Source organism: Martes martes (assembly GCF_963455335.1).
Source record: "Martes martes genome assembly, chromosome: 11".
NCBI classification, from domain to species: domain Eukaryota; kingdom Metazoa; phylum Chordata; class Mammalia; order Carnivora; family Mustelidae; genus Martes; species Martes martes.
Genome location: NC_137899.1, coordinates 88,813,933 through 88,825,941, shown reverse-complemented (window position 1 = coordinate 88,825,941; position 12,009 = coordinate 88,813,933). Strand labels below are relative to the sequence as shown.

Below are 12,009 nucleotides of genomic sequence, written 5' to 3'. Positions count from 1 at the left end.
GAGGGCAGTGGGGGTGCTTGTGTGGAAAGGAGAGGTAGGCAGAGCACCCTCTAAGAGCCACAGGCCCTGAGAAAATCAGTCTTAATAAATAAGAAGATGGATATTATTTTTTATTCATCTTCTGGACACTCAGCCACATGTACCAACAGTTGCAACATTCTCCAAATTTTTGTTTCTCATTCAAAAAATAACAGAATGGGGGCAGCCCGCTGGCTCAGTCAGTAGAACAAACGACTCTTGATCTCAGGGTTTTGAGTCCAAGCCCCACGCTGGGTGTAGAGCTTACTTTAAAAAAAAAATAATAGTGGGGCGCCTGAGTGGCTCAGTGGGTTAAGCCTCTGCCTTTGGCTCAGGTCATGATCCCAGGGTCCTGAGATCAAGCCCCACATCTGGCTCGGCTCGCTGCTAAGCAGGGAGCCTGCTTCCCCTTCCCCCTCTGCCTGCCTCTCTGCCTACTTGTGATCTCTGTCGAATAAATAAATAAATAAATAAAATCTTTTAAAAAAAAAAAATAGTAACAGAATGGACTCAGAGGCTAAAGGCCAGGCTGTGGAGTACTCTTGCTTAACAAAGTCCCTTCCAGAATTATTGCTCCAGAATTATCTTCCTTCTCATCAATGTATTATTTTCTTTCTTATCAATTTAAAGGGGAAAAAAAAAAAAGCCCTCACATAACAATCCCTCCAAAGAACTTGGAACATCAAGTTTGTCAATCACCTAAAGCTGTCTCTCATACAGATTTCATTCTTTAAAATGGGATTCATTAGGGGAACCTGGCTGGCTCAATCAGTAAAGCACACAACTCTTGATCTCAGGGTTGTGAGTTCAAGCTCCACAATGGGCATGGAGCCTCCTTTAAAAAAAAAAAAAAAAAAAAATCAGTAAATAAATAAATAAAATACAATGGGATTCATTAACCATCTTCCCCTGAAACTCAAACATTTCTCATTACCATGCCAACACGATCAAGGTACTAAATTTTTTTTTTACCCTTATACAACTTGCCATGGTTCCAAAGGCAGACAATACAATAATAATCGTCTACTATTTCAAACACTAGAATTAGGAGGAGAACCAGTCGGGCTTCAACTGCAAGGGCTCGTGAATCCCAAGAGGGCAGTTTGTAACGGGCGACATGAAAGCCAGCGCTTGGGGAATGAGAGCGAGGGCTCTCCTAGCTTAGCGGGAATGACCGTCAGTGCAACCGTCCTCTCACCAGCATGTCAGTGGCACTGAGGTAGTGCTTGCTCGCCATGCACTGTTCCAGCTTCTGAGGCACTTGCTTGATATTCTCAATTTCGTCCAGCAGGTTCAGGACATGCTTATGTTCAATTCCTTCGATCCACAGTTTCCGAAGTTCATCCCTCTTGCAGTGCAACAGCATCTTGCACGAAAGCAGATTCTCTTTCACCTACAAGAAAACAGGGTCAACGTCAAGTCAGTTCCAAGTCTTGCCATCCGAAACCTACAATCTGGTTAGTTGTCTTCGTTAGTGTCACTAGAAGGGAATGTTCCTAATCCCCCCTCCCACTTATCCCCATGGCTGGTCAGCTTGCAAAATTCTCATCCTGGTTCTGACACCGACTCACCTAGATGGGTCGCCTCCAACTCTGTGTGTATTTCGCTCTCCTGTGAAATGAGAAAACAATTCCTAACCTACCTCTGAGTGAATCTAGAAAAAGGGACTTAGGACTAGGAGATCTCTGAAAATACGTTAAAATATCCACCCACTGAGGTTAAAATATCTAAAAGAGAATGCCTGATAGAGTCCATGCTATTATTCCTCGCCCATTTTCTCTGCATGTTTCTTACTCAGCTGATACGTCACTTGGACCATCCTACATCCCTAAGTCAGAGGAATTTTACAGCCAAGGAACTGCGCATTCATCTCGACTGACATCAAAATAAGCCCGTTTTCCAGAAAAGAGTAGACACATCTAGAGATAATCTCAAAATAAGAGGAACTAGCACATACCAAAGATTTTTAGAAATTAAATAAGACAATCTCAAGCATTCTCATCGATCTGCAGTTTGGTGACCAGTACGGCACAGCTCAACAAAACTGGAGGAGGAGGAGCACGGAGGGGTAGTCACAAGGTACATGAGGAGCACATTTTCATATTCATAATTAATACTTTTCAATTTTTATGACAAGAAATAAAAAGAATCACGGCCTTCCACAATTCACAGAGCTACTTTCCTATACTTTTGACATTCCTCACACGTATTTTTATTTAAATTAGAATTTAGTATTTGTTTACAGTGTTTTTTTTGTTTTTTTGAGAGAGAGAGAGAAAGAAGCTGGGAGTGTGGCAAGGAAGAGGGAAAGCAAGAATCTTGAGCAGGCTCCGTGCCCAGCACAGAGCCCAAGGCGGGGCTCAGTCTTACTACCCTGAGATCATGACGTGAGCCAAAATCAAGAGTAGGATGCTTAACCGACTGAGCTACCCAGGCACAACACCCAACTTTTTTTTTCTTAAGAGAGAGATAGAGAGCAGTTATTTTGTGTTTCGTTTTAGGTAAGATTTATGAATACATGTCAGGTACACTATTTGATTAGTTTTAGCTAATGCAAGACACCTGTACAATCCAAACAATCAAACACAAGATATTTCCACCACCCTAGAAAGTCTACCATGTTTCTGACTATTGAAAATCTGTCTTCTGTGAGATTTAGTGTGGTGGTGCACATACTCAGAAATATTATGCTTCTGGTCATTATGAAACTAAATTTCAACATTTTTCCAACACACAAGGGAAACATAAAGACAGAATGCTAAGACCAGAATGCTTCCTGAGAAAGCATTCACTCTATTCCGCCAATAACTTCAGGGTAATACCAAATCCCACCTTTAAGAAACTCTCTAATGTAAAAAGAACACTTTAATTTATAAATAAAGAGATTTTGTAATCTCTCTTGATAAGCACAGTGGCATGATTATTCGCTTTGGGGGGAGTCATGGATCCCTTTGAAAATCTACTGAAGACGGTCCTAATTACTGTCTTCTGCACTTCCAAAGTGATTAAAAAAGAAAAATCTTCTAAGCATAAAGCACCTAAAAAGGAGAACAGAGAGGCGGGAATGGCATATAAGAGATGGTAACAAAACCTTTGAAGTTGGCAAGAAGGCAGGAACGTGAGTAATTCAGCAGAGGAGAGCAATCTGAAAGTCTTAGCGTGGAGTGGGGTTTGCTACCATGGACAAGAAGCACCAAGAACACCGAAGGCGGGAATACAGGGCTCACACCTTCCATAAGGCGTATTTGGAGCCCTGGAGCCTCATCAAACCACACAGATGGGAAATTCCCTCCCCGCCAAACAGTGGCCAAATAGAAGGTTTATGACCTGAAAATCAGAAAGGATCCGGGCTACAGGAAGGGTGTGAGACACTGGACAGCAAACCCCAAAAACAAGATCAAAATGGGCCTATGGAACAGTAACATCCTCAACCCCCTGCAGACCCTCGGCCTCTGGCCAGGGGGCTCTGAACACACTCAGCTGGACTTTCAGCCCCAACACAGGAAACGTGGGGCTCTCCCTGCGAAAGGTGACCAGGCAAAAAGACCTCGAGTTAGTGACATCTGGGGTTTCACCCAGGAAATGGCTGGGTCCCTGCCCACTCATCACTAGACAAGGCTCACAAAACACTCTGAGCTCCTGATCAGCTTTGTACCTCCTCCCTCTTCCATTCAGCTAGTTAGCCAAGGAAAGCCTGGAATATGCAAATTCAGGCACCAAAACAAAAGAAAAAAGTGTAGGGGGGGTGGGGGGGGGTATGGGACAAACATCTATACAGGAAACAAAATTTTTTTTTAACTATAATTAAGATCCCTTAGGGAAAACAGGGAAAGGCACTTCATCAATGAAACAAGAATAGGACGTTATTAAAAAAAGACAACAACTGAGAATCAAAACAACTCTTGGAAATGAAAATATGATAGAAAAAAAATCCAATATAAAGGCTAGAAGCTACCCTTGAGGAAATCTCCAGAGAATAAAACAAAAACAAGAGAGAGAAGATAAAAGAAAATGAGGGGATTGATCCAAGAAGTCTACTACTTGCCAAATAGGAGGTCCAGGGGAGGAAAAATGAGACAAACGGAGTGGAGAAAAATACCAATAAAATAATAAAAGAAAGTGTCCCAGAAGACACGTGTTTTTAGATTGAAAAAGCACACCAAGTGCTCAAGAAAATGGAGTGAGAAAAGACCCAAGCCAGGGCACATTATCCTGACATGTGAGAACACAGGGATAAAGAGACAATCGTAAAAGCTTTCAAGGGGGGTGGGGAGAGGAAGGAAATCCATACAAAGAACTGTGAATCAGAATGCATCAGACTTTTCTCAACAGTAACACTAAAAGCTACAAGACAAAGGAATAATACAGCTTCAAAATCCTGAGAGAGAATTATTTCCCAGAAAAACTATCAATCAAGTGTGAGGGAAGAATAAAGAGATTTTCAGACATACAAGCTCTCCAAAAATAAATAAATAAATAAATAAATAAATAAACCTTATATGCACGATATCTCAGCAAGCTAGCGAAAAACACACTCTGTCAACACAAGAGAAAAACAGAAGATGGCAAACGGGATCCAGGGAAGGGGAGAACCAACACAGAAGAAAGGCAACAGGAACAGTCAATCAGTAATTACAAGGAAAGCAGCAACAACGAAATTGCAGAAGCACAAAAAGTACGCTGGATGGCTTAGAGGTAAATATTTATGTGGTTTTAAGAAAATCAGCACCATCTATTTAACCAAAACCTACGATACAACCAGAGAGAGAGAGGTTGAGGGAAGATGATGAAGTGGGGTAGGGACAAGAGTGGGAGGCAGACCTAAATCCCCATCTTCCATAGCTAGAAGCTCCTATACCATGTCTAAAATAGAAAAATCGGGGCACCTGGGTGGCTCAGTGGGTTAAGCCTCTGCCTTCACCTCAGGTCATGATCTCAGGATCCCTGGATGGAGCCCCGCATGGGGCTCTCTGCTCAGCAGGGAGCAGGCTCCCCCTCCCCCTGCCTGCTTCTCTGCCTACTTGGGATCTCTCTGTCAAATAAATAAATAAATAAAATCTTTAAAATAGAAAAGTCGAGACTACTGTAAGCATTTCACTAAGAGTAATAGTCAGTGCCTTTGAGGTTTTGCAGTTGGGACTGGGGAAGGATGAAATGGGGAAGTACCGTTTTTGTCATCACTTGTGGGTTTGACTTCTTAAATTTTTAATTGAAGTATAGTTGACATTGGTTTCAGGTGGACGACACAGTGATGGGACAATCATATACATTATAAAATGCTCACCACGATTACGTGTAGTCATCCTCTGTCACCATACAAAGTTGTTATAATATTATTGACTATATTCCCCATGCTCTACTCTTCAACCCTACTCAATACGCTACAACTGTGTATCTCTTAATGCCAATTATTAAGGACTTCTGAAACCTATTTCTCAAGGCTGTCATTCCCAAATCCTCTTTGGAGTCCCTGGTGTCTGGGCTAGGATTTCCAGCTATTCAATCTTAGTTAAAATCTGTTGAAGTTTGATTTCTAATATTCTACTCTTCTCAACTTGGTTCTGCAATTCTCAGATTTTTTTTTAATAGTTACTATGGAAATTGTTAAAAACAAATTTTATGTCATGCAACACCCAACTAGGCTCTTGAGCAAGAGAGGGAGGGATAAACTTACTAAGTGTCAGTAAAGGTTAGCAAACTCCTTTCTCATTGGAAAAAAAACCATTATGGCATTTCACACTAAGATATATACAATGCAGTCAGCTCACTTCCCCTCTTTGCCTACTACAAGGAGGGAAACTGAAAAGGAATGTAGAACTTGTGTCTGTGTTTGGGGGTAAGGGAGATGGCATCAGGCTATGTGGAAAATGTACATCACCAAAATTATTCCCTAAACTAAGTTATTAGCCAAAGCCCCAGACGTAGGAAGCTACAAGAACTTTTAATATTAGATTGCCCTGAGGCTTCAACTTTTTGATTAGAAAGTCCCAGTTATGAAGAAATGTTATTTTAAAACTTGGGCGACAGGGGGGAATACTACTTGGCAATAAAAGAGAAGAAATAAGAAGAATTTCAAACATTTTGATGAACAAATGAAGCGAGGTGCAAAAAAATACATACCGAAGTTCTAGAACACGCAAAAATAAAAAATAATCGATAGTGATGGGATTTATTTACAATTTTTTACGATTTTATTTATTTATCTAACAGAGAAAGACACAGCGAGAGAGGGAACACAAGCAGGGGGGAGTGGGAGAGGGAGAAGCAGGCTTCTCCCAAGCAGAGAGCATGATGCAAGGCTCGATCCCTGGAACCTGGGATCATGACCCAAGCCAAAGGCAGATGCTTAACGACTGAGCCCCCCAGGTGCCCCATATAGTGATGGGATTTAAATCAGTAGTTGTTTGGTGCAGGATGTGGAGGGATTAGGGGATAAGGAGGGGAACACAGAATTTTAACTCCAAGGAAGCAGGACGGAACTCTCTGGGATGGATGGGAATACATTCGAGGATATATAAATTTGCCAGAACTCACTGAACTGTACCCTAAAATACTGTATTTTATTGCAGATAAATTATAGCTTGATAAATGCTTTTTATGCAGGAAAGAGAGAAACCGCACTGCAGCCATCAATGAGTAACATCTAAAATGTGAGAATGGTACCAAGTTACATCTAAACTTTTATTTCTCGATGTGGTGACAGCATTTTAATGCCATTCTATTGAATTTATCAGGATCATTAAGATTGAAAACTTATGCTACTGTTTGTTCCTGCAATAAATCCATAGTCAAGCTATTCAAATCAACACACTGAAACCCAAGTATAGAAATCATTCTTTAAATACAAGTTTCCTTTGCTTCCTTGGACTTCTAGTAACTTCATGGTTGCTCTTAATCACCTGTGTGGCCTCAGTAAGAATTTCAGTTTCGACATACAAGATCCTCCAGCCACTCTAATTAGAGCCTATTAGAAAAAGAGAAGATAACCAAGAGGTTATTGTGAATGGGTATGTGAGATGATACAGAAAGCAGAGAAACAGAGCTATCTGCAGCCTTGCTCCGGGGAAGATAAAAGAGAGGAAAACTGCCCAGGGCCTCTGAATAACAACGTGGTTGCATTTGTGAGATAGGAACAGAGACAGATGTAAAAGAGGCTGATGGATACAGGCCTCACGTCATCAGATTCAACGATTTTCTGATTTTGTTCAAGGATAACGGTGGGGGGGTGTCTTTGGGTATGCATAGTATCTGTAATAGAGCATAACGAATATGCAAGCCCCCCACTGAAACTACATACTAGAAAGAGTCTACAAAGTTCCCCATAAGCAAGGGATGTTAACTGAAAATTAATTTAACAGTTGACATTATTCTTAATTCTGAGAGTACAAAATTTATTTTCTCTTCTGTAGCAAAAAATAAATCTACATATAAACGTGTTCATGGGTATTCTCCTGGCATGTGTCCGACCCCTTTTTTCCCATAGTCTTACACAAAGTGTCTGGAAGGAATGACATGCAGAAACACTCCTCACTGCTCTGTTTTAAAGCCCTTTAGAACTACCAATCACTTTTAAATTACTCTCAAACTTTTATTCCCATGCTTTTGTTCCCTTCAGGATTTTGTTTTGTTTTGGTTTTTTTAGCTGCCATTCTAAGGTCTTAAATTCTCTGAGAGGCTCCACTGAACCCTTTTCAAGGGTAATACTTTTCCTTTGAGTCGCAGAGTCTGGACATAGTACACAAATACAGATACACAAACTTAATGGAAACACGACCTCATAATTCTTGTGAACGCCTTCACACACTCTACTGCCTAGATTTTAAATTATGCTATCTCATTATTGCCCACTGTTGAGCATGTCCCTTTCTAGGCTTTTCTCCCTTTCTCCAAGAAGCAGCCAGGGTTTTCCCCCCTTACATCTGGGCTGTAAATAATTTCCTGCCACATCCATGTTGCTCTACTGTGACATTTTCTTGTATTAAGGTTATTCTTTGTTCTTATTCTATCTCTCAAGGTATACTTTTTTTTTTTAAGATTTTATTTATTTAGGGGCGCCTGGGTGGCTCAGTGGGTTAAAGCCTCTGCCTTCGGCTCAGGTTGTGATCCCAGGGTCCTGGGATCGAGCCCAGCATTAGGCTCTCTGCTCAGCGGGGAGCCTGATTCCTCCCCCACCCCACCCCCTGCCTGCCTCTCTGCCTACTTGTAATCTCTGTCCAATAAATAAACAAAATCTTTGAAAAAAAAAAAAAAAGGCCACAAACTTATTTTAATTGTTAAGTAATGAATGTGTTACTACGCAATGATTAAACCCTCAACAACTTTGTTTGAATAATCACATACAGTTATTTCTAACTACAGGCAAGAGAAATGAGTTAAGAGCTTGATCTAGTACCAACTTGGGGCAGCTGAAACTGAGGTGAAATGTAAAGTGTGCGCATTCACCATAGAGACAAGTCCATTTTCCCTTCACCAGCTCCTGGGATAAACAAGAGACAGATACTTAGTGTCTTTAAAGAAATCTGATGTCCTCTCATCCACACCCTACAGCGCAGAGCAAAGATTCCAATTCAAAGACCAGCAAGTATCACCTGTGCCACCCAAGTCCCCAGCTTGTACCCATTCATATCCTTCTATTTTGATGCTGCTGCTGTAACCATCATTATTAGGAGACCGGTAGAACCCATGGACTCTAGGTTTTCTAGTGCAGTAACATGTCATTCCGACTGATATCAATACATATTCAACAGTAATAGGATAGCCTAAGGATTCTGATTATCCACATTACTTGACCTGATCAATCATACATGCTCTTTTATTTACATGTATTTTTTTTAATGTAGAAAAAAAATTCCCAGTAGACTTGACTCTCTAGGAAAAGAGTCAACTCTATCATCTCATTATCCTCAAGGACTTAGATTCTACTAATATACATCCATAGATGAAACTATTATCTGGGAAATGTCAACAGTTCTGTGTTCTCGAGCTCTAAAAGCATGAATATGAACATCTTCACCTGCCGTGGTCCCCACTGAAATCTACTCGGTGTGTCAGGTACAGTAATTTTAAATTTATTTTATTTTAAAGATTTTTTTACTTATTTATTTGACAGAGAGAGAGATCACAAGTAGGCAGAGAGGCAGGCAGAGAGAGAGGAGGAAGCAGGCTCCCCACTGAGCAGAGAGCCCAATTTGGGGCTCCATCCCAGGACCCTGGGACCATGACTTGAGCCAAAGGCAGAGGCTTTAACCCACTGAGCCACCTAGGCACCCCTTAAATTTAAATACAAATTTTTTAAATGTTGTATCATGCCATTCTTGTGTTCAAAACTTTATTGCAATGGATTCCTACCACATTCAAGAGTTATGATCCAAGTCCTTACAGTCACCAAAACCCCCGGTGACCTGACCCACCACACTGCACCTCATCCACCAGCTCTGTCTCTCCAGCCACTTTCCCCTTCCCTTCCCCCACCCCATTTTGCTCCAGCCCCACTGGCCTCCCCGCTGCTTCCCCCAAATTCCCATCATGTCCTTGCTTCAGGACCTCTCTGCACCTGCCAATCCTTCTTCCTAAGGTGCTTCTCTTGACTCTCCCTTACTTCCTTCAGGCGTTGGCTCAAACGTCACCTCAGTCAAGCCTTCCCTGACCAATCCATTTAAACAGCAACGCGCAATTCTCCCTTCCTTGCTTTTGGCTTTGAAAGCACAGCACTCCTTACCATCTGTTATACCACCCTGTACTAATTTACAGTGGGTTTCCCTTGACTAGAATGGAAACCAGAACGTAAACTCCACAAGGCCAGGAATTTGTTTTATTCACTTCTATACCCCAGAGCCTCGATCAACGCTCAGCACAAAACAGACACTTCACACAGAGACTCAATCCACGTGGTTAAACATCACCCACTTTGTTTTTTTGTCCCCACCCACAGCACGTCAGTTCCGTGAGGACAGGGATAGGTGTTCTCCGTGGGGATAACCCCAGCAGTGAAAACAGAACCAGACACACAGCTAGAGCTCCACAGATATTTGCTGAATGAATCCTCATTACATTTGTTTGGCAGAGAGCAGAAAGAAAATTTCAACTCACATCTGCACATTCTCACTATCTTACTGGATATAAAATAATATAGCCCCGTCGTGATTCAGGTCATCCCCACTTTTATTTTTTTTTTTTAAAGATTTTATTTATTTATTTGACAGAGAGAGATCGCAAGTAGGCAGAGAGGCAGGCAGAGAGAGAGGAGGAAGCAGGCCCCCGGCTGAGCAGAGAGCCCGATGCGGGGCTCGATCCCAGGACCCCGGAATCATGACCCGAGCTGAAGGCAGAGGCTTTAACCCACTGGGCCACCCAGGCGCACCCCCACTTTTATTTTAAAAATATGCATGACTATATGCACCTATATGTTATATATAATCCAAAGTGCAATTAAAAGCCAAAAATGACAGGAAAAGATGAGTAAGAACACATCAGTGCTTCCTCGGTGATAAGAAATGGACTTTCACAGTACAAAACTGTCAAATTATACAATAAAAACAAATTCACATTCATTTTTCTTTTCCCATTTATCAATTATTAAAGGCTTTTTTGAAAAGAGCTTTAGCCCTTTCTCTTCCCAATATTGAGCTAATTCATAATAGAATTAGGTGACATTTACTTTGACAAGTGTCTGATGTAATAAAGTTTTCTTTTTGTTTTCTTCTGCTCAAAATTCCAGCGTACTTAAAAATGAGGATGGCGAACAGGCTGTGGCTACTAAAACAAATGTGAAATAATCAAGAGGAGACTCTTTCTCAATACCAGCCAAAACTCTCCGGGCAAAGAAGCTATTGACTCCAAGTGATAGGGAGTCAAGGCAGAAACCACTACAGGCTTCCCTTGACATGAGGACAAAGTCCATTCAGCCAAGCAGACTAATCAGAAAACAGAAATACCAAACCTTCACCCTTACTGTGATTACCCAGGGCAAAGCCAGAAGGTCAGCAGCACTAGACATTCATTTTCGGACTCCTCTCGAGCTCAGTATATTGGGTCAAAATGGACTACAGTTGACTTTAAACTGATCTATAGCTTTACCTAGTTTCACAGATAAATCCACAGGATGAACTCACCATTTGTAAAGGCAAAGAATTATAGTATCCCTTTTGAAAATGCCCAGTTAATTTTACAATGTAAAGAGGTCATCAAATTGCTTCAGAAAAGGTTAAGAGCTTGCTGATTCTCAAAATGGTCTTCTTAGAGGCTGAAACTCACATGTCAATAGCATTTTTCTAAGAATAATTTAAGAAACTGCTTAGAAAACTGTCAGGCAAGGTCTAGAAGACAGACAAGAGAACATGGGGGAAAGCTGTACACACAGCTATTACTGGGCAGGGACAGTGCAGCGAATTCGGAACCAATCAACAGCACTGGCAGCTCCTTTCAAATGGTCTGTGCAGCCCGGCGGGCACAGAAGTGCTGGAGGGGCAGCTGTGGAGTATGGAGGAGACCAAGCATGAGGCTCTGCATCTCACACCCCAACACCACACAAGAGGCAGCTAGGATGTCGGGGTTCCACAAGATAGCTCATTTTAAGAAGTGCGGTTACTGCCTAAAAGAGGTCTGAAAACCAGCAGCGAGGAGCTTAGAGTTAGGGAGACCAGCGTTCAAGTCCTAAACCTGTTGAGCGAGGAACGGTCAAGCCTGGCAAAGAAGCAGTGCTAAGCGGCAGCAGTTACCGTTAGCAGACTGCTACGAAAAGCAATTTAAGGAGTGATCCTCCAAACACACAGTCAGAGACCCCAGGACTATGATGTGACGGTCACCGAAGGTCGGTTCATCCCTTTGCCAAATACAAAAATACCCCCGAGGAACCTACTTTGTCCGTTAGGCAGTAAAGACATGGAAGCCAGGAACCAGGAGCTTTTTAAGATCCCACGACCAAAGGCGGTGGGCAGGAAGAGAAAGGAGCAAGAAGTAGAAAGAGAGAGAGGAAGAAACAAAGAATGAATA

The 12,009-nt window shown here is 41.8% G+C and overlaps 1 protein-coding gene across 1 annotated transcript in view; it reads right to left on the bottom strand.

Annotated features, from left to right (window-relative positions):
• Positions 1-12,009, bottom strand: part of EXOC4 (exocyst complex component 4) — a 721,703-nt gene that overhangs the window by 685,286 nt on the left and 24,408 nt on the right. The window contains exon 3 of the mRNA XM_080818086.1: positions 1,217-1,411. Coding sequence (XP_080674212.1) covers positions 1,217-1,411 — 195 coding nt within the window. The remainder of the gene's footprint in view (positions 1-1,216; positions 1,412-12,009) is intronic.